Consider the following 23360-nt stretch of genomic DNA (forward strand, 5'->3'; position numbering starts at 1 on the left):
TCATGCCCCCATCCAAAGCATTCTTCCTACTCAGGGGAGGGAAGCCATATCAGAGTCACTGAATTACATAGTAAAATATATTTTAAAAACCACCAGACAAAGAGGATAGATTCTGTCAGGCAAGAGTACAGTGAGTGTGTGAAACTGCATTGCGGAGGTCTGCAGCTGCCCTAGTCAAGCTATAGCTGCACCCTGGGCAGGTGGGAGAGAGGGATGGGGATTTCCTGCCACACCTCAAAGATAGGAAAAGCATCAGTCTGTCTTCCCCAGCTGAGGGTCGCCAGGTCCTAATGTCCTGGTTATTGCTCCAAGCTTCTGTTGCAGATTGCCATATCTCCCCCCCCCACCTCTCCTTCCTCCCCTGCACTGATCACTGTGGTGTGACGAGAGAGACAGCAGCCCAAATGTGAAAGAACTGGCAAGCAATGAGGGGCCTCTTGGCAACCCATTCATTTCTAGTCCATTTTTTAAAGCCAGAAAGTTCTTCGATGTGCGCCAATCATATTTAACCTGCCACAGATAAATGTGGCTATTTTCCTTGGTGTTCCTAACTGGGAGAGATGCTTACCTGAAAGAGTAGCCTCATCATTATCCAGGCCCTTCACAGGCAGCTAAGTCCACGCAGGCATCACCTGACTCCATGAAATCTCTCAGTGATATCAGAACAACAAAAATAAACAAACAAATATGAACTGTCATCTGACACCCCAACTTGCCTTGCAGGCTGTCACCAGCAATGCTAACATGGGTGGACAGTACTGTAGGTATGATCCCTTGCAAGGCAAAAAACCCACAGCCTAAAGGCTTCTCTCCGGCTAGAAGAGTCATCAGAAAAGTTGACTTACCATCCTGATTCCTGCCAAAAACTATAGAAAGGAATTCACATCATAAGACAAGGCTGTGAAGCACAGCCAGAGAAAGTACCTCTTTGCAAGTAATAGCTAGACAAAGTGCAGGGTCAGTAGCTGTTCTCTCTTGCCTCGGCTATCTGTCAGTCTCTCAGTCAGTCGTGTCTGGAGTTAGGCTCCTGATTGGTGCCACTCTCTCTGTTTTAGAGCAAAAGGGCTGTCTGTCTGTCTGTCTACCTATCATCATCAACACCATCATGGCAATTACTAAAGGGACACGGCCTCCTTGCAGTTCAGGTGCCCACTCAGATTGATCTCTGGGTTGGTCCTTAAGGTGCTCTTGCCTGTATATTCAATTTATGTCCATTACTGTGATGTGGAAAAAGCTAATGTACTCAATGCTTTTTTTGCCTCTGTCTTCACGAACAAGGTCAGCTCCCAGACTACTGCACTGGGCAGCACAGCATGGGGAGGAGGTGGCCAGCCCTCTGTGAAGGAAGAAGTGGTTCGGGACTATTTAGAAAAACTGGACGTGCACAAGTCCATGGGGCCGGATGTGTTGCATCTGAGAGTGCTAAAGGAATTGGTGGATGTGATTGCAGAGCCATGGGCCATTATCTTTGAAAACTCATGGCGATCGGGGGAAGTCCCGGAAGATTGGAAAAAGGGTAATGTAGTGCCCATCTTTAAAAAAGGGAAGAAGGATGATCCTGGGAACTACAGGCCAGTCAGCCTCACCTCAGTCCCCGGAAAAATCATGGAGCATGTCCTCAAGGAATCAATTCTGAAGCACTTAGAGGAGAGGAAAGTGATCAGGAACAGTCAGCATGGATTCACCAAGGGCAAGTCATGCCTGACTAATCTAATTGCCTTCTATGATGAGATAACTGGTTCTGTGGATGAAGGTAAAGCAGTGGACGTTAGCAAAGCTTTTGACACGGTCTCCCACAGTATTCTTGTCAGCAAGTTAAAGAAGTATGGGCTGGATGGATGCACTACAAGGTGGATAGAAAGTTGGCTAGATTGTCGGGCTCAACGGGTAGTGATCAATGGCTCCATGTCTAGTTGGCACCCGGTATCTAGCGGAGTGCCCCAAGGGTCGGTCCTGGGGCCGGTTTTGTTCAATATCTTCATTAATGATCTGGAGGATGGTGTGGATTGCATCCTCAGCAAGTTTGCGGATGACACTAAACTGGGAGGAGTGGTAGATACGCTGGAGGGTAGGGATAGGATACAGAGGGACCTAGACAAATTGGAGGATTAGGCCAAAAGAAATCTGATGAGGTTCAACAAGGACAAGTGCAGAGTCCTGCACTTAGGACGGAAGAATCCAACGCACCGCTACAGACTAGGGACCAAATGGCTAGGCAGCAGTTCTGCAGAGAAGGACCTAGGGGTGACAGTGGACGAGAGGCTGGATATGAGTCAACAGTGTGCCCTTGTTGCCAAGAAGGCCAATGGCATTTTGGGGTGTATAAGTAGGGGCATTGCCAGCAGATCGAGGGATGTGATCGTTCCCCTCTATTCGACATTGGTGAGGCCTCATCTGGAGTACTGTGTCCAGTTTTGGGCCCCACCCTACAAGAAGGATGTGGAGAAATTGGAGAGAGTCCAGCGAAGGGCAACAAAAATGATTAGGGGACTGGAACACACGAGTTCTGAGGAGAGGCTGAGGGAACTGGCATTGTTTAGTCTGCAGAAGAGAAGAATGAGGGGGGATTTGATAGCTGCTTTTAACTACCTGAAAGGTGGATCCAAAGACGATGGATCTAGACTATTCTCAGTGATAGCAGATGACAGGACAAGGAGTAATGGTCTCAAGTTGCAGTGGGGGAGGTTTAGGTTGGATATTAGGAAAGACTTTTTCACTAGGACGGTGGTGAAACACTGGAATGTGTTACCTAGGGAGGTGGTGGAATCCCCTTCCTTAGAAGTTTTTAAGGTCAGGCTTGACAAAGCCCTGGCTGGGATGATTTAGTTGGGATTGGTCCTGCTCTGGGCAGGGGGTTGGACTAGATGGCCTCCAGAGATCCCTTCCAACTCTGTTATTCTATGATTCTATGATCTTCTCCAGGCACCAAAGTTTTTGGTGCCTATGTGATTGCTGGCCATATGGCGGCATTCTCAGGTACACACACTTCGGAATTTATTGGTCTTCCATTCTAACAACAGGTCCATACCAGGAAAGCCACCAAAACTGAACCAGTGCTGATGGAGGTGTTTGCTGGTTTCGGCTTCAAACAGCCGTGTTTCTGATCTTGTGCTGCCACTAGATATGGAGCGGCCCACAAAGACAAGAATCAAAAATGTCAATTCAATATTCAGTCTCCCTCAGAACCCACATTTCACTGCTACGCAATAGAGTTAGTATAACTATGGTTCTATAGATCCACCATTTCAAAGCAAGCTTGATGTCACAGCATCCTCACAGAGGCTGCTGTGAAGGGCTGCAAGACAGCTACTACACACGCCCGACCAGGCACTGCTACCGAAAATCTCTGATCAACTGCACTGGGATGCACCGTCATCCTCGAGGACTTACATGGCAGAAGTTGGATTAGCAAAGTGGTTCCTATATCGAGAAATAGTTCATTCATTATAAGTCAATTTGATGGACTGGTGATCGACTTCTTTGCATCTGGAAACAGCCATTAGAGTAGGCCTCCTGATGGCTACTATATCCTTTCAGATGAATCTTTTATCAGAATCTTTTACAGGGGCCCTGTAGCCCCTTTGTGTTGTGAGCCAGGATGTGAGGTGGTGAATGACCTCTCGCATGGTCCGTGCTCTATGTCTTCCCACCTTTTCCACTGTTCCCCAGTACAATATCAAACACAGGAACAAGACGGTGGCAGTGATACCATTATTGCCTTTCTGGCTGTAGAGGCAATGGTTCTCAGGCCTGATTAACGTAGCATTGGATCTTTAGATATCTGTTTCACAGAGGAGATCTGCTATTGCAAAAACCAGTTGTCCATTCGGGGCCAGGCATATTTAAAATAAATACTTCAGTGGAGTGATTATTGCTCTCCTGGACTCCAAAGAGAAGTCGACAAAAAGAAGTCATTCTGCTGGCTGGTACAAAGTCCTTAGTTTAACTAACATGCTGAATTAGTGAAACATAGCCTTGAGGTCCCCCGGCAGGGCTTTATTGTGGGTGAATAAGTGTGTCCAGGCAAAAAGATCAAGTCTCTCTAGTATAATTTTCTCTGCATGTTCAAGAAAAGGCAGTTTCCTTAGGGCACCAGCCTTACTCCAATCCTGCAAGATCATAGAGCATGACCCTGGAACCTCATTCTGCTCCTTCCAGCACTACCCAGATTGAACCCCTGCAGAAAGTGTCATTATACTTCTTATCCATTAGAGTAGGATTCCTATTTCCAATCAGATGAATGTTTTATTTGCAGCTGGGAGCTTTCCCTAACGAGACCCAGTAGTGTACATCCAATTCCGACATATAATTCTGACAGCTGTCATAACTTTCATTCCCCTAGTAAATTCAAGAAATAGTCTTCCTTTGGTTAAGTGCCAAAATCCAGGCCTTAGGAGCACTGAAAATCCCATGGTAGAGTAGTGATGTCTCCTGTATTGAGAGCTGCTGGGCGCCCACATGGCTGTTAATATATAAGTTCACCAAGTTCTGCATATTTTTCATCCAGTCTTAGCCAATGCCTCAGTGAAAGTCTTTTCCGAGGCCTATTGCCCAGGGGCAGATGGAGGAGATATTTATATAGAGCCAGCAGAATGGTGCAGCGGAAGTGTGCTGGGCCCATAACCCAGAGGTCGATGGATTGGAACCATCCTCTGCTAGGGATGGGCCTGTTTATTTAGGGGGCTGGGGCACATGACTTATGAGGAGAGGCTGAGGGAACTGGGCTTCTTTTGTCTGCAGAAGGGAAGAGTGAGGGGGGATTTGACAGCAGCCTTCAACTACCTGAAGGGGGGTTCCAAAGAGGATGGAGCTAGGCTGTTCTCAGTGGTGGCAGATAACAGAACAAGGAGCAATGGTCTCAAGTTACAGTGGAGGAGGTCTAGGTTGGCTATTAGGAAACACTATTTCACTAGGAGGGTGGTGAAGCACTGGAATGGGTTACCTAGGGAAGTGGTGGAATCTCTATCCTTAGAGGTTTTTAAGGGTGGCTTGACAAAGCCCTGGCTGGGATGATTTAGTTGGGGATTAGTCCTGCTTTGAGCAGGGGCTTGGATTAGATGACCTCCTGAGGTCTCTTCCAACCCTAATCTTCTATGATTCTATGATATATCATCTACATTGTTTTGGGTGTCCTCATTTAAAGGATGATCCTGCTTCTTAATCTGGAGGCACACTGCTATGAGAATCCCATCGTAATGGATCTGTGGATCTTAGAACAAAGGAGAAGAAGAAAATGCATCCATGCTTACCTGAAAATTTCCTTTCTTTGAGTAGTAAGGTCCACAGACCCAGTCCCTCCTGGAAACAAATGGATCACCCAGAATAGAGATGGAAATTGGCATCCAAGGATTTGAATTTGTTGTTGTTAGGTGAATTTTTTTGTATACAATGCTTTTTGAGGAAAAAACCTATCTAAAGATAGTTTTAATTAAGATACATTATAGCTCAAAGATATCTGATCATGGAATAGGGATTATAAATTCTAATTCTATAGTATGAGACAATATATTCAAGTAATATTTAAGAAAAGTTTTGTAAATGAGTTCCAATAGTTCATGGATTAGGGACCTAATTTTATGGGATTCTAGGGGCTTCTGAATTGATTATTTAGGTTAATCTTTCTATCTACCCAATGGGACTCAGTGCTCAGGCTAGAAGATACCATCAGAGATGCTTAGTTTTGCTGCTCTCAAACTGTGGATTTGTGTCTCCAGAGATAACATGCTTGTTAACAGCAGAAATGTTTTAAAATAAATAAATAAATAACGTCTAGAGGTAATAACAGACCTCAACCCTGCTGTCCCTCTGCAAATTTATGTACACAGAGTCAATCCCTTACCTCTCCCTAAAAGTGCAAAGTTTCAAAAAGTTCAATGAACAGAAGATTGTTGGGGTCAGAATAGATCTGGACAAGGAGAAGAAGTCTGGAGATAAATGTGAGAAGGGAGGTACAGGCAGTAGAAACAAAAGTGAAACTGTTTGAGCAGCATATTCCAGAAGTCTTGATGTCTTTCTGAGTGTAGACTTTATTGATTTGATCTACCATACTACTCTCTCACTAGAAGGGAAAACCTGTAATGGCAGCAGGCCGGAAAAGAGACCCAGTTTGGGAATATTTTAATGAAGTTCCTCTACCTGTGGGTAAGACAGGCATGCATGCAAAATGCAAAGAGTGCAACAAAGAAATGCAAGGCCTGGTAGCTTGAATGAAACAACATCATGAGAAACGTTCCTTCTCAGGAGAAAACTGTGTTGAAGATGATGAAAGGATTATTTCTGAACATGCAGGATCTTCAGGTTGGTAAACTTTTTTATTTCATACTTCTTTCTTAAGGACTGCCTATTTTCTTTCTGGACTATTCTTGAATTCTCATGTTTGAGCAAAAAATATAGTTGTTACTCTCTGGTACTATCATTTTAGATGCAGTTGTGATAAAAAATAAATAGCTGAAATAGGCAGATCTTCCTTTTACAATTTCTCCTTGAAAGTAGTTGTGACGGGTTGGATCACAGAAACCCGCTTGGGAGCTGCCACCTGATGTGCTCAGACTACTTCTGCTCCTGCTTTCCTGTCCTGCCAGCTTAGGACTCCAGCATCCTGCCTGGTTTGAGCCAGATCCGCTAGCTTGCTACAAACCCAGACCCAGGTCTGAACCACGTCCCCTAACAGCTGTAGGCTTAACAGAAAGCAGCTTACAGAAGTGTTCTTGCCTTTAACACTCAGATACCCAACTCCCAGTGGGGTCCAAATCCTAAATACATCTGTTTTACCCTGTATAGAGCTCTCACAGGGTAAACTCATAAATTGTTCGCCCTCTATAAGACTGATAGAGAGATATACACAGCTGTTTGCCCCCCTCCCCAAGTATTAATACATACTCTGGGTTAATTAATAAGTAAAAAGTGATTTTATTAAATACAGAAAGTAGGATTTAAGTGATTTCAAGTAGTAACAGACAGAACAAAGTGAATTACCAAGCAAAATAAAATAAAACCTGCAAGTCTGTGTCTAATAAAACTGAATACAGGCAAAACCTCACCAGTTCCAGTAAGCTTCCTTTTACAGACTGATCTCCTTCTAGTCCGGGTCCAGCAATCACTCACACTCTCTGTGGTTATTGTCCTTTGTTCCAGTTTCTTTCTTGGGGGTGGAGAGGCTCTCTCTTTAGCCATCTGAAGACAAAATGGAGGGGTCTCCCACAAGCTTAAAAAGACTTTCTCTTGTGCGTGGAGACCCCCTCCTCTCTCCTATGCAAAGTCCAGCTCCAAGATGGAGTTCTGGAGTCACCTGGGCAAATCACATGTCCATGGATGACTTACAGTTTTTACAGGCAGAAGCCATTGCCCACATGGTATCTTGAATGTCTCCAGGAAGACTTCTTATGTGGATTGGAGCATTACAAGATGCATTGTTCCTTAAGTGCTTCTTGATTGGGCACTTCACTTTGCGAAATCCTTTCTCCAGGAACTGACCAAATGCTCTACTACGGTTATTTAGAAATCAAGCGAGTACATGGCCAATATTCATAACTTTGAATACAAAAATGATATGCATACAAATAGGATTAATAGATTCAGTAGATTATAACCTTTACATAGCTATGTTACATGGCATATGTAGCATAGAACATATTCTGGTTATGTCATATATATTCGTAAGCATATTTCCATAAAGCGTTATGGGGAGCACCATCACAGTAGTACTGGAGGTCAGTGAATGCAATGAGTAATACTAAATGATCAGTATTGTAATAATAATTGAATAACTGCATTGACTTATTTTGTTTAGGAGAATCCATCCTCAACCTACAGGATTCCGAAGACTATCCACCTTCAAGATCACCATCGTTTTCTATAGTTTCAGAGTTATCTGCCAATGATAGTGTTTCAGTCATATCATGTATGTCACAGAGCCACAGTATATCACCTGTAGCAAAAAAAAAAAAATCTCCATCATCCAGAAACAACCACAGATAAGTTTGTGATCAGAACCAGCAGATTACAAAAAGAGGTAATCGATGAACACATTGCCCAGTTTGTTTATGCAACAAACTCTCCTTTTCGTATGATTGAGAACCCACACTTCATTAACATGGTTCAGTCATTAAGACCGAGGATACAGTTCACAGAACAGAGCAGATGTCGCAGGCAGGTTGCTGGATAAAATGTATGAAAGAGAAATTGAGCCGTGTGCAAAAGCTCTACAGGGTGAAATTGTTAACCTGAGTCTTGATGGGTGGAGCAATGTTCACAATGATCCTGTTGTATGTGCTTGTGTGATAACAGAAGAAGTGAATGTCTTCCTTACAGAAACAATTGATACATCAGGAAATGCACACACAGCAGAATACTTACAAGAAGTAGCAGTAAAAGCTATAACAAACTGTGGAAAAAAAATGGAAATGTCTAGTACGCAGCTTGGTCACAGACAATGCTGCAAATGTATCCAAGATAAGAAGAAATTTAGAAGAGAGTGAAGAGAGTCCGAAGCTAACTCTCCCACAAGATGTGCGATGGAACTCAGTAGTGGACTGTTTTGAGCACTATATCAAGAACTGGCCTAATGTGATGACAGTTTGTGAACAAAATCATGAAAAAATAGATGGCACTGTCACAGTCAAAGTTCTCAACATTGGGCTTAAGAGAAATGTTGAACACATGCTGAGTACCCTGAAGCCTATTCCTGTAGCCTTGAACAAAATGCAGGGAAATAGCTGCTTTATTGCTGACGCTGTTGAAATTTGGAAGGAACTGAGTGAGATCTTAGAGAGAGAAATATGCAATGACAGAGTTAAATTACAAGCATTAAAAAAATGAATGGGGCAAGCACTATCTCCAGCTCATTTTCTTGCAAATATTCTCAATACTCGGTACCAGGGTCAAACCTTAACTGCTGAAGAAGAGGAGTTGGCTATGACATGGACATCCAGCAATCAACCCTCCATAATGCCAACTATAATAAACTTCAGAGCTAAGGGTGAACCGTTCAAGAAATATATGTTTGATGATGAGGTTTTAAAGAAAGTCACAGCAGTGAACTGGTGGAAGTCACTTAAGCACTTGGATTCAGAGACTGTTGAAGTGGTAATCTCACTTTTAACAGCAGTATCTTCTTCTGCTGGTGTAGAAAGAATATTTTCTTCCTTTGGACTAATTCATTCCAAATTGAGAAATCGTTTGGGACCTGAAAAAGCAGGAAAGCTTGTTTTTCTTTTCCAGATTATGAACAAACAGGAAAATGAAGGTGAAGACGACTGAGTTAGCTGCAGAAGCCAATATTTTTAGTTTCTCATGTTGACCTGGCTGACGTAGTTGATTTTTGTTTTTTAAAAAATATTTCATTTAACTATAAAACAATTTTAACAAAAACAAACCTGATTTTAAAAAACTTGAATGTTCAACTAAATTCAAAAATTCATATGCTTGTTTTGTTAAAATATTATATGTTTTCTGTTGAAGAAAAAAATCCAGAATACATAACGTCTTTGTTTTAGTTAAATAAAACAGTTTAAATGTCTGTCTGGTGATGTTCTCCTCCTTATACAGCAAGGCAAGAAAATCCTCCAAATATTAATGATTAACCTGTTGAATTGGAGATAGTTCACCTCCCAATGACTTCATAAATATCTGCTTCAATTACCTTTGGTAAATGAAATAACGAAACAATCATTCATTTTCTGAGATAGCTGTAAAACTAATCTGAAAAGTTTTCAAAATAAAATCACTTAAAAAATGTATAGGGTGTACCTTCTAAAAATGAAACCTACATCTATCTCTGAGTTGTGACAAATATGTATTAAGGTTATAAAAACCAACAAGAATGCACTTTTATGTAGAAATCCATGATTAAATCGAGTCTTCCTGACTTTTGATTTAAATCAAATCCACCCTGTTTCCTAATGCAAACCAGAGAATCTCATTGTACCATAGTTAATATAACTAATGTATGCCCTCTGTCCTCCTGCAGACTAATTCTTCATTTCACTGTTGCTTAGCATGTTTGTCAGCATCTCTCACCTCATACATGTTGTGTATTCACAAAAGACCCCATTTGTTTCCCAATCTCACTTTCCCAGTAGAATTCAAGCATTAGAAATGTTACAACCATTTTGGCTCCTTCCTACTTGGTGTTCTGGCTCCCTGTGGCTGTGGCCATCTTAAACTTGTGGACTTCAGCTTTGTATCCTTGGTACCTGCCAATGAGTGAAACTGAACAGGACTGCACAAGCTGAGTTAGTTTTATTCTCTCCATCAGGTGGTGTGATTGTATCTTTGAGCTCCTATAAATTATTAATGAAGAAGTGACTTTAAATATTTGGGTTCACAGCAGGGGAAAGACTGTAGGAACATTGGATTCTCCCATCTGTGTCAGAGATCATCTCAAGAAGTTGCTCAGTGTGCAGTCGAGCTGCTGAAACCACTGTGTAGTCATATGGAGAACATGCACAATTACTTCCAGGTCAGAACGCAGCAACTTGATTCTTAACAATTGTCAAGCGTTTTTTGTTTTATATCATTTATTTTATGGAAATGGAGGGGCAATGACATACGATAATTCTTGAAATAATATTTAATTAATAGTTTGTTCTGTGTTTTAGGCACTAATTACAGAAAATGAGGAGGTGGTGGATGGACCACGAGTGAACATCCAGGAGCACCAGCTTTTGTCTTCTTGTTACCAGCAGCTGCTGCAGGTCTTTCGCCTCCTGTTTGCTTGGTGAGTGTAAGGAGTGGCGTGTGCATAGGGGTATATAAACAAAACCTGTTTATTGCTTTTTGTGTGGGTTCTTCTTCATTGAAGGACTCATATGTAGCAAATAGCACATGCAGAACATCAAATTGCAGTGATGCAGGCTTTTAAGAAAATGTTATTTTGACGGGTTGGATCTTAGAAACCCCCTGGGAACTGCCACCTGATGTGCCCAGACTACTTCTGCTCCTGCTTTCCTGCCCTGCCAGCTTAGGACTTCAGTGCCCTGCCTGGTTTGAGCCAGACCCGCTAGCTTGCTGCAAACCCAGACCCAGGTCTGAACCACGTCCCCTAACAGCTGTAGGCTTAACTGAAAGAAGCTTACAGAAGTGTTCCTGCCTTTAACACTCAGATGCCCAACTCCCAGTGGGATCCAAATCCTAAATACATCTGTTTTACCCTGTATAGAGCTCACACAGGGTAAACTCATAAATTGTTCACCCTCTATAACACTGATAGAGAGATATACACAGCTGTTTCCCCCCCCCCCCCCAAGTATTAATACATACTCTGGGTTAATTAATAAGTAAAAAGTGATTTTATTAAATACAGAAAGTAGGATTTAAGTGGTTTCAAGTAGTAACAGACAGAACAAAGTGAATTACCAAGCAAAATAAAATAAAACCTGCAAGTCTATGTCTAATAAAACTGAATACACACAAAAACTCACCAGTTCCAGTAAGCTTTCTTTTACGGACTAATCTCCTTCTAGTCCGGGTCCAGCAATCACTCACACCCCCTGTGGTTATTGTCCTTTGTTCCAGTTTCTTTCTTGGGAGTGGAGAGGCTCTCTCTTTAGCCATCTGAAGACAAAATGGAGGGGTCTCCCACAAGCTTAAAAAGACTTTCTCTTGTGCGTGGAGACCCCCTCCTCTCTCCTATGCAAAGTCCAGCTCCAAGATGGAGTTCTGGAGTCACCTGGGCAAATCACATGTCCATGGATGACTTACAGTTTTTACAGGCAGAAGCCATTGCCCACATGGTATCTTGAATGTCTCCAGGAAGACTTCTTATGTGGATTGGAGCATTACAAGATGCATTGTTCCTTAAGTGCTTCTTGATTGGGCACTTCACTTTGCGAAATCCTTTCTCCAGGAACTGACCAAATGCTCTACTACGGTTATTTAGAAATCAAGCGAGTACATGGCCAATATTCATAACTTTGAATACAAAAATGATATGCATACAAATAGGATTAATAGATTCAGTAGATTATAACCTTTACATAGCTATGTTACATGGCATATGTAGCATAGAACATATTCTGGTTATGTCATCTATATTCATAAGCATATTTCCATAAAGCCTTATGTGGGGGCGCCATCACACCTTCCTCCTGAACTTACTGCCAGAGACTTGGACACTGTCCATGGCGGAGGCAGTACATGTAAAATCCCTGTTTGTCTCTGGTTACACTCCTTTTTAGCACCTTTAAAGCATATGATGTTATTCCTAAGGGTCCTAGCCAGTTTTGGGGTTTTTGGTCCCCAGATGCCTGAAAACAGGTTGGGGTGTAATATTGTTAACAGAATGCAGACAGCAATATCTGTTAAATTGGAGGTGTTTTGGCATTTAGCCACCAATGCCATGAGGCAGTGTGCCTCAGTTTCCCGTTCTACACAGCAGCATGGGCCTGTTATGCTTTTGCTGCTGTGCCAAGCCTCCAGTCTGTTTACAGGTATAGGCTGAAGAGTAACATGCTTGTGGGGCTGTTTTGTCACCATTCCTAGCATGTACAACAATCTTTTCCACAAATCAGGTGTGTCCCGCCTCTTTAAAGGGTTAACCACTCGTATTAACTCCTTCGTTTTATCCCATAGATGAATTAGCAAAAGACACAAGATTAACAGCAAATCTACGGTGGACAGGCTTTGTTTACTCAGTTTGCCTTGTTTAGTGTCTGTTGCATTTTCCCAGTTTTCTGTGCCCTCTGGTAGACACTCTGGTGCAGATTCTTATGCCTCTTTGGAGAAGGCTTTTAATTCAGGCATGCGTTTGAGGCTTTGGTAAGGAAAGGGTGTACTACAACCATACCTGTCCTCGGCCCCTCCCTCTGGAATTTCTCTGGGCTGGACCCCACTCCCTTGTGAAGTTTTACCCATGCAGAGATTTTTTCCTTCCTGTCTTGGAGAGACCATTTTATCTTTTACAAGTGTAGCAAGAACACCATTTTTTTTATGGAGTGCCTTGGATTGGTAAAACCCCTTTGGACACCCCACTTGCTGTTTCCAACAGGTCAATTGGATGGACTCCCTCCTCCAGGAGATTTGACCCGTGGTTTTTCCTTAAAACCTGATCCACAGGAGAGGGTCTGTCATTTTAAATGCAGACCCTCCTCCTGGGAAAGATCCTCCCCACAAAAGGTTGGTGGACTTTCTGGCCCCCCCTCCTTCTGTCTGGGCTTCCCCCTCTGGGTTCCCCTCTGGGTCAGGCACCCCTCTGTCCCCCAAAAGGGAAGGTGACCCTGGTCCAGCCATGGGCTCACAGTTACCAGCTATGACAGACCCTTCACTGCCAGGAAAATTCCATCCTTTTTACTTTGTAGCTGGAAGCAAGCCCAACCTGAGTTCTTGGGGACTGTTCCCACCGCAGTGGTCACCAGGACCCCAAATTTCACCTTTGGGACACATGTTTTTGTGCACCCCAGGGCAGGGGGGCGACCCCTGCCCTCTGCTGACCTGTAACTTTCTGGCAGTCAGCGGCTGGGGTGGCCCCCCTGCTACAAGGTGGTACATTCCCCTCCCCCGGGGAGATGATTACAGGACAGGAGCTGGCTTTGTCCAGCCCCCACCCCCGCCACAGGACTTGCCTGGAGTCTTGGGGCTACAGGAACTGGCCACAACCATCCCTGCCCCGAGAGCTGCATTCTTTACTGCTACAGAGGAATCTGACACCCTTCTATTCCCCCAGCAGTCCATGTGACTTCACTACCCCCCACCGGGGCTTTTAGCACAAGATTTCTTTTCACTGCTAACCAACCCTGGGACAGATTCTGCCACATTAAAGAAATCATTCCCCAGTAGAAACGGTGCAAAATTGTGTGCTACCGTTGCAACAGTCAGTTCAGCCTGCAAATGACTAGTGTGCATGTGAACTTTAGCTAAATGTGCAAGGACTTTGTAACCTCCCACCATTTTGCCATTTTACCTGGCAATAAATCCTTCTCCTGAATCAGGTCCCTCCTGATCACAGAAATCTCAGCACCTTTGTCCCTCAAGCCAAGAAGTACTTCCCCATTGATTTTAACAGCATGCATATGCTCATTGCTTGGTTGTGTGGAAGCAAGCTTTACAAATCCTGTGTGGAAAGAGGCCACAGCCTGGCTTTGAGAAGTAGCAGCCTTATGCGTTACTTGCTGCCTGCTTTTGCTCAGCAAGGGTCACTTATCCCTCGGGTGCTCGGTGGACTTACAATGGTAGCACCTCTGGGGCTCCTCTGCTTGTGCAGGAGACTTGGGACGAGTAACAGGGGAATGGGGAGGTGAACGCCCAGCCTCCTTTTTCCAAGGGGTAAAACGGTGATTCTGCTTTCCCCCAACCCTACACCCCTCTGCCAGTGGTTTGTGTTTAATTGCAGCTTGTGACTGCTCGGAAGAGTCTGCAAACCCAGCTAATTCACCCACTGCATTCACGTTTTTGTCCCACAAATACTGTTTTACATTATCACTGCACATATTCAGGAATTGTTCCTGAGTAACCAAATCACACATTTCCTCCAAGCTTGTGATGCCTTTCCCCCTCACCCACTTATCTACCAAATCTTTCATTTTATTTGCATAAGCTGTATTACTTAATCCAGATCCCTTCTTAAGACTCCTGAATTTAACCCTGTAGGTTTCAGGTGTAACTGTTTCAAAACCAGTTTCTTAAATTTACCATAGTTTGAAGCATTATTAATAGGCATCTTATTGAATATGTCCAGAGCTCTGCAAGTTAATTTTGTTATTAATGTGGTCTTCAGGGATCTCATGGAGGGTGCACAGTTTTTCAAAGGTGATGGAATATTCAGCAATATTGGTGGATTCATCATACTGGGGACATAGTCGCTCCCATTTGTGGATTTTTGGGGAAGTGGAGCCAGCAGCTGGAGGGATCTGTCTTTTCAACTTTATAACAGCCAGTTCATGCTTCTGGGCCTCCCTCTGGGCCTCCATAGCTCTCTTGTGGGCAGCCTCTTCTTCCTTTATAGATCTCTTGTGAGCAGCTTCCACCCTGGTGGTTTCTGCCTCCACCCTGGCTGTTTTTGCCTCCATAGCTCTTTTGTGGGCAGTTCCCTCCCTGGCTGTTTCTGCCTTCACAGCATTAATTTTTAATTGCTTTAATTCTATTAGTTTCTTATGGTCGATTTTTTTTTTTTTTTTTTGCTTTCAGTCTAGCCAGCTTTAGTTGATTACTTCACTGGCAGTCATTTTCCTGGTTTCAGAGTAACAGCTGTGTTAGTCTGTATTCGCAAAAAGAAAAGGAGTACTTGTGGCACCTTAGAGACTAACCAATTTATTTGAGCATAAGCTTTCGTGAGCTACATCGGATGATGTGAGCTGTAGCTCACGAAAGCTTATGCTCAAATAAATTAGTTAGTCTCTAAGGTGCCACAAGTACTCCTTTTCTTTTTGAGTCATTTTCCTGCGTTCTTGTGCTGGCCACGCCCCTCTGCAGCTCACTGAAACTGGGATGCACTTAGCTTAGGGGATTCTTAGTTAACAGAGACTTTCACAGTGCCCAGTGTTCAGCCTTTCTGGGTAATTTGCAACCTGTGCAGCTGTTTTTTGTTCCAGTTTCTTTTAGGTATCCGTGGGGGTGGAGAGGCTATCTTCTTAGCCAGCTAAAAACAAAATGGAGGGGTCTCCCACAGGTTTAAATAAACTTTCTCTTGTGGGTGGGGACCCCCTTCTCTCTCCTATGCAAGTCCAGCTTTAAAATAGTTTTAATGTCACCTGGGCAAGTCACATGTCCATGCATAACTCACTGTTTTTACAGGCAAAAGCCGTTGACCACATGGTATCTTAAATGTCTCCAAAAAAACCTTTTATGTGAATTGAAGCATTTCAAGATGCATTGTTCCTTAAGTGCTTCTTAATTGGGCACTTAACTTTGCGAATTCCTTTCTCCAGGAACTGACCAAATGCTCTACTAAGGTTATTTAGAAATTAAGCCAGTACACGGCCAATATTCATAACTTTAAATACAAAAATAATACATGGATACAAATAGAATTAATAAATTAAGTAAATTATAACCTTTACATAGATATGTTACATGTCATATGTAGCATAGAACGTATTTCAGTTATGTCATATATATTCATAAGCATATTTCCATAAAGTCTTATGGGGGACACCATCACAGTTATATATTATATTACAATTGCTGTAAATTCAGTCAAGCTATAAAAAATTGAAACTATAGATGATTAACCGTGGTTACAGTAATTTAAGATCCCATGTTGGAAATGGGTCCCAAGGCAATTACCAGGTTTTAACAGATTGTGTGATCTTGGATTAAAGCCAGCAGAAGTAAGACACCTATCTTTGTGCTTTCCAGTCTGTCTAGACATCTGGGAATAGCTAAAACAGTAAGTCCCTCTCTTCACTACTCAGCATGCAGGCAACAGGAGAGAAAAATTGGTCCATAGATACTACAATGATGGCTATAATAGAAATACATATTCCTTACGATAACAATAAAAACTCAATGTTATGATTGCATGATTAAGCACTCAAGCCAGAGGTGCAGATGCCAAAGTTACAGTTGCATACGCAACCCAAACTTGGCCTCTACAGTTGCTTAGATAATACAATATAATATCATAGAAACTTTTTTTCTGCAACCTAGTATCTTTTAATGTATACAGTGAATAAGACATGGCTCTGCTGATCATTGTGTATATAAATTTATTTCATGGGCTATGTTTGTCGGGCATATATAGAGTTATATGCAGTGGTGGAAGATGATACGGATGTATCTGAGGTAGTTGGGGGAAAAGTGTGATGTTACATTGTATTAGCTGAAAAATAGTATGTGTCATTCAACGCATACGCAGAAGGGGGCAGAATTAAGGGCATGATGGTAACCCTAACTTTGGCATTCAGTAAAGTTTAAGTGCTTAATGATGAACCTTAACATTCCCCTAAAATATCTGAATGAAATTTCCAAGGGGTGGTTGTTTATTTTTAAGAAATTCCGTCCTCTGAAGTTCTTTGGCTAAGTTCCAGTGGGAATACCCTTTGTCGTACAAGGGGTATACTAAGTGAGGCAGTGCTCACTGAATACTTACCACACTCACTGAAGCAAGGGTATGAACTTTCACTGACCAGTTTTGTGTTCTGTGTGCATAATGCTTTTAATGGCCTAGAAAAGCTAAAGCAATTTCATGTGACCCAAATTCTCATTTTTTTTCAAGTATTCTCTGATCTCCTCTTTTCCTATAGCTAGGACAGAGCTGTTCTAATTGTCCAAACTTCTTTTATTTTTCTTCTTGAAGACAGATTTAAAAGAGCTCAGCATCTTAGCCATTGTGTAGCTAGCATTAATTTCTTCCCCTCCTCCAATTTGTCATATTGATGATGTTCTGCGGCTCTTCTCTTTTTCCCCAGGAGTGGATTTTCTCAACGTGAAAATAGTGACTTGCTGAGGTCAGCCCTCAAGGTCCTTGCAGACCGACTAAAGCCAGGAGAGACAGAGTTTCTTCTTCTTGAAGACCTAATCAGGTAGGATAAATGAAGGCAATAGTGCTGCATCCCCAGAACTTTAACAGGAATAACATACAAAATTTTCTATATTTCCTGTGGGTGTTCTGCACAAATATGACAGATAAAACCGATTCAGGGTCCCTGAGATTTTTAGAACACAGGGCTTGATGCTCAGGGACAGCATAAATATATACACACAGCTCTTGGAAAGTGGAGGCACCTGAGGTCTATGAAATACTTGGAAATAGAGGAGGGGGTACCAGTATGTCTAAAATATTCTGAGAGGGACAGCAAGGGGTGCCCTGATTAGAGCAGGAGAGAGAGAGAGAGTGTGTGTGTGTGTGAGAGAGAGAGAATCTCTTCTGGGTGTGCAGTGTTGGTCAAAAAGCACACTGAGGGAGTACAAGGAATGGGTTGGAAAATTATTATGAAAATTATTATAATTCTGCAGTCCAGGATCTCTCTCAGTTCTGGATGTCTGGGCTGCCTCTGAAGCTTCGTGGAGGTGGATCAGTGTTTTGGTGCCACACACTCTGGCCACCCCGCATCTGCTGCTGCTTGCTGCTGGATTCTCTGCCTCCGCGGCAGCAGACAGTGGTGATTTCTATTGCCCCTGCCCTTACTCTTTTCTGTTTTAACTTTTTCTGCCCAGTTTTTGGGCAGTGGGGAGCAGGGTTCCCCCTCCTCGATGTTGCTCCTCCTCCTCTCTGGTTGATTAACCCTTTGGAGTTTTAACCCTCCCTGAGCCTCCTCTGCAGTGTTTCCCTGCTGGCTCCTCTGCCCCTTACAGGCACGGCCGAGCAGCCAAAAGAGCACTGGGTCAAATCCAATCAGTGTTCAATTTGTGAGGCAGCCTTCCCAGGCTGAGCAGATGATGAGTTGTGCTCAGCCTGCACCCAGCCTTCCGTCCCTAATTCTGTTAGGTCCTGAGGCTATGAGTCAGGCGGGCAAGTGGGGTCCCTACCCACCAAAGCATCTGTGACTCCAATGGGGGAAAAATGGACCAGGAACCCCAGGGCAGAACAGGGAGAGGTTCCAAAAGCAAGGAGAACCCTGACCACTTGACTAAGGGGATAAGTCCCAGGGGCCTCTTGCAGAGCAAGTCGTAAAGTGGGTTCTGAGTGCCATGGGGAAAGAAGCGGTACTTCTAATCAGCCCCCTCCCAAGCTGTCCAGATGGGTCTGACGAGTTTCCCCAAACCCCGCCTCCCAGGGGGAGTGGGACCAGTGCGGGAGGATTCAGAGCCAGACCTCTCGAGAGGGCTCTAGGCCCTAAGGAAGACAAGCCGTGGGCAGCCTCCCCAAAGCCACAGCAGAGCTTCTATGCTCCCAAAGTGCGGAAAGAAAATTAGTAAATTAAAAAATCTGAAAGGGGGGGGAAAAAGCACAAAAAATCCAGGAGATCCAAGTCCTCCGATTCCTCCCCCTGCTCCCTGCGGAAGGCGAGATGTCTGGCTCTGGCTCCAGACAGCCTGGGGGAAAACTCAGCAAAGGCTTTTTCTCCAGGAGAAATGTCAAGCCATGTGCAGCAAGGTTATCTGCACAATTCAAACCCAACCTCAGCAGGCTCCTGAGAGTGAGCATCAGAGTCAATTTCTTCCCTCAAAACCCTCCCCAGTGGCGGTGATACCCCTTCATTCTTCCTTCTAGGAGGTGAGTAGGGTAAGTGGGGTAAGCCAGCTAAGGGCCAGCACATTAACAAGAGTGACCTCAGGCTCCATAACATTCCAGACCCAAAGGGCTCCATTGCTGAGATACCAAAGGCTGATGCTGCTGTAGGGTCCCTCCACAGGGATACGGTTAGCTCCTCAGAAGGGGAGTTCTACCCTATGGATCCCACAGATAGGAAGATGGAGGCCATTCTCAAACAAGACTTTGAAGCCGCCTCTGCTACCTTCCGAACGTCCCTGGGAGCAGCTGCCTGCTTTGCAAGAGCATCTCTCCTGGCTGGGAGATCACAAAGCCCTTAAGGAGAGAGATCACCCTGACTTCGGCTCCATTTTAATGAATATCTCCCTACAGTGATTGTAGCTGACACTTCAGTGAATGCAATGAGGTTCTCAGAATGAGCCATGGCTTCTGGCTAAGCTGCCAGGCACCACCTCAAAGCATTTGCCCATGGCTGCAATAGCTTTTTCACCAGCTTAATCCCAGTCTTGCTCCCTCCTTGTTCCAGTCCTGCCCCTGCCTTATTCCTGCATTGGATCCAGTCTTGTCCCTGCCTTGCCACACTCCAGGTAACCCAGTTCTGACCCTCTGCTCCAATTCCTGAGCTCTAACCCTTGGCTCTGACGTCTGGCCTCTGACTCTGGTTCTGACCCTGCTCTCAGATTCCAGTTTACCAACTCCTGTTCTGAACACTAGGCCTGACTCCTGTTCCGACCACTAGGCATGACTGCCCACATCCCAGCCATGTGACGGTTTGAGCAGCCCACAACACAAACAATAAGAGCTGATACAGTGAGTATGGATTCTACAAAGGCCAATATCTCTCTGATGAAGATAGTGGGAACCCCACAGACCTTGCAGGACCTAGCAGGCCCAGGCTGTCATCCTAGAGGCACAGAATGCAGTCCTGCAAGCTCAAGCTGCCACCCTGTTCGCTCCACTCTCTGCTTCTCACAAGCCTGAGCTCCCTCTGCCTAACAAGTTCAATGGTGTTAGCAAAAAATGTCATGGGTTCCTAAATCAGGATCAGCTCCTGTGTCTGCTGTGCCCACAATTGAATTCCATTGACCACGCCCGAGTGGGATTGATTATCAGCCTGCTTACTGCGGGAAACGGGGGGTGTCCTGGTTTGGTCTAGAAAGTCTCTGTCTGTCCTCCAGAGTCATTAAGTAACTGCTTTCATCTAGGAGAGCATCGACACTAAACGTGTACTCCTCTGTCTGGTCCAGATTCTACAACTGGTACCAATAGCACAATGGAAATCCTGGAATTCCAGCCATTCTGGACTTTCTCTAAGAAGGCATGGACACAAGCCTTCAGTACCATTGCGTGTTAGGTATTTGTTCTTAGTAGTGTGCATAGGTAGTCAGATTCCTTCTAGCAGTCCAATTATCCAGACTGATGGTCAGTCCAGTCTTCCCAAAATGGGACCTTCTGCTAGTTTTGAGGGCCCTACCAAGGACTCCATTCGATCCTCTGACTTCAGTGTCGGCGTTTTATTTATGCTTTGTATTTTAGTAGCTGCCATGTCTTCCAGGCTAGTGTCGAAGCTGGCAGCCTTACCCATACATGAGCCTTACTGTGTGTTTCATGTGGTTAGGGTGGTGCTCAGAACCAAAATCCTTTCTTCCTAAGATAAATTTCTCCTTCCACGTTTCCCAAGAGGTTATGCTTCCTTCGTTCTGTCCAAAACCACAACAGCCAACAGAAAAGACACGGCAAACCTTACATGTCAGAAGAGCTTTAAAATCTATCTAAAGCATACAGAATCCTCGAGAAGATCAGGCTCTATATTCATGTCTTTCCATCCAAAATGCCTCCATTGCTAGGTAGATTAGATTATGTATTATGGAAGCCTACAAATCATCAAAGGTTCCTGTTCCAGAAGGGATCAAGGTGCACTCCATGAGATCCTTAGCATCCTCCTTAGCATCCATGACATACCAGGGCACAATCTACACTAATGAGTAGCTGTGTAACCACTGCCCTGTAACCTGGGATGCCCTTTGCAATGCCTTACTGCTGTAGCTTCCACCCTGGACTGCTCACAAACAGCCTCCAGCATGTAAGTCACTCCCAGCCATGTCTGTGTGCTTGGCCCTTACCAGCCTGAGTTATGCTGCAGGGTGACCCCAACACACCCGCAATCCCAGATCTTCCCCCAGAAGTTTATGCCCTGTGCTGCCCAGCCCTTTCCTGAACAGTACAAATATATTAAGTCCTTTATTCCTTTAAGGGAATAGTATGCCAGTTTATTATTTTAAATAGAGTACCCAGACACTCCAAATGAAACACACTGGATTAGAGAAAACAGTAAAACAAGTTTATTAAATACACAGAGAGAGATTTTAAGTGATATATATGAGGCATACAAATCAGAAATGGTTGCAAAAAAAAAGAAAAGAAAATGTTTACTAATGCTTAACTTAACAAACTGTATTAGATCCAAGAAAAGTTTTTTACCACATACTCCAGCAGATACTGACCAAACTCTCAGGACCCACTCCCAGAGTCCAATGGCTGTTTTCCTTTGTCTTCTTAGGGGCAATGCCAGAGACAGACAGGGAGAGAGAGAAAGGTCTCTTGGGGGTGTCTGCCCGTTCCTTTTATAGTCCTGTCCTCATTTGAGAAGCATTTCCAACTGGAAGCAAGGCAACAGGCAGTCTGGTGAAGAAAGGAAACTCCATGTTGTTTCTTTGCTAAGATGTAGATTTTTGTCCCTGCTCCCTTCCTTGCCAAAGAATGGCCACTTAGCAGGTAATGGTCCATTGGGTTTGTTGACTGAGCTGATCAGGCTGAGGCGTCAGCTTGCCCTTTGTCTCTGAGGAACTGGTTTAGCCACTCCCTAGACTTCTCTGGAAAATATACTTCAGTCATGATTTCAGTTTATACACATAACTTTACATATAATGTTGCTATGTGCAGTTTGCCATTGTATGTGCAAGTTATGAGTTTTCAAATGAGACTCACAAGGCATACCTTGTACAAACATCATTACAATAGTGTGTAGGGTGTGAACACAGTATCCACTGTCACCGCATCCACTTCGGAAATTTGCAAAGCAAGCACTTGGTGTACAGCTAACACCTTCATTAAGCACTACAAGATGGATTTTCTGTCTTCCGCAGAGGCCTCCTTTGGCAGGAAGATGCTGCAGGCAGTGGCCCAGAACTAATATAGACCTTTGAGTGAGCTCATAAAAAGAGGGTGCGTCTTTTCTGCCAAACTCTTGTTTCATAACTCTCCCTATATCTTATCACTGCTCTCTACTTCTCAGATATCCAGAATTGTGGGAGACACTGGACCATGGAACAGAAAATTTTGTAGCGATAATTTTCTTCCTGCAAACAGTGTCTCCCACGATTCTACCCACCCTGGATGGCTCATGAGTTGGGGTCAGATACTAAGTGGAATCATTACCACAGGACTGTCTTTCTTGGTCTAATGTACATAGTTATTTTGTTATCTCTGGAATATTTGTTAATGGTGTTATACATGTTTCACAGTTTGGGAATAATTCATCTGGTGGCATGCGGGAACAGAAGGGGTGTGGCCAGACCAGAAGGTGCTAAAACTCTGCTGATCCACCTCTCTGAGCTGCTGAGAAAGGAGAGCACCTCAGACTTCCAGAATTGTGGGAGACACTGTTTGCAGAAAGGAAATGATCAGTAAAAATTTTTCCATTGCATCAAATGGGCCAAATTCTCTTTTGCATGCAAGGTCTACTGGACATTAAAGGATAAGTGTGGCTGTCCAGAAGACAGTAATGGCGCCCCTATTCTGTTAATCTATGCCCCAGCATTAGTTAGAGCAGCCCTTAGACTGCTCTAATTTACACCTCTGACATAAGGTCTCAGTATGACTTAACATGAGTAGAGAAGTGGCATAGTGTACCAGAGCATCCCCTCTCTGCCCCCAGCATGCTCCTTATACTGAGATAAGATGGGGCAGTTGGCCAGCTCTGCCAGCCTTATGCCAGCAAGAAGCTCCATTCCATCAGGGGAATTCTCTGAGTACTGTATGGTGAGAATCTGACCCCTTTGTGTCATGCAGTGTTAGAGACTCTGGCTCTAAAAATCAAAGGGACACCCTCATTTGAAAATACTGCATTCAGTTTTAGTCTCTCCTTCTCAAAGGGATATAGCAGAAATAGAAGGAGTTCAGAAGCATGTCATGAGAATGATTAGAATCTAGTGATACTGAGAAGGCGTGGTCTGTTTTGCTTAGCAAGGAGATGAAAGAGAGAGAACATGAT

General features: G+C 43.9%; 1 protein-coding gene across 9 annotated transcripts in view; it reads left to right on the top strand.

Annotated features, from left to right (window-relative positions):
- Positions 1-23360, top strand: part of FANCD2 (FA complementation group D2) — a 191760-nt gene that overhangs the window by 102162 nt on the left and 66238 nt on the right. For all 9 annotated transcript variants that reach the window (XR_006292126.1, XM_037903424.2, XM_043550844.1 and 6 more), the window contains 3 exons: positions 10328-10459; positions 10599-10717; positions 17343-17456. Coding sequence is in view for 8 of the 9 variants with exons in the window: in XM_037903424.2 (XP_037759352.1) it covers positions 10328-10459; positions 10599-10717; positions 17343-17456 (365 nt within the window). In the remaining variant the exon portion in view is untranslated. The remainder of the gene's footprint in view (positions 1-10327; positions 10460-10598; positions 10718-17342; positions 17457-23360) is intronic.

The sequence above is a fragment of the Chelonia mydas genome, chromosome 7, assembly GCF_015237465.2.
Source record: "Chelonia mydas isolate rCheMyd1 chromosome 7, rCheMyd1.pri.v2, whole genome shotgun sequence".
Classification (NCBI taxonomy): Eukaryota; Metazoa; Chordata; order Testudines; family Cheloniidae; genus Chelonia; species Chelonia mydas.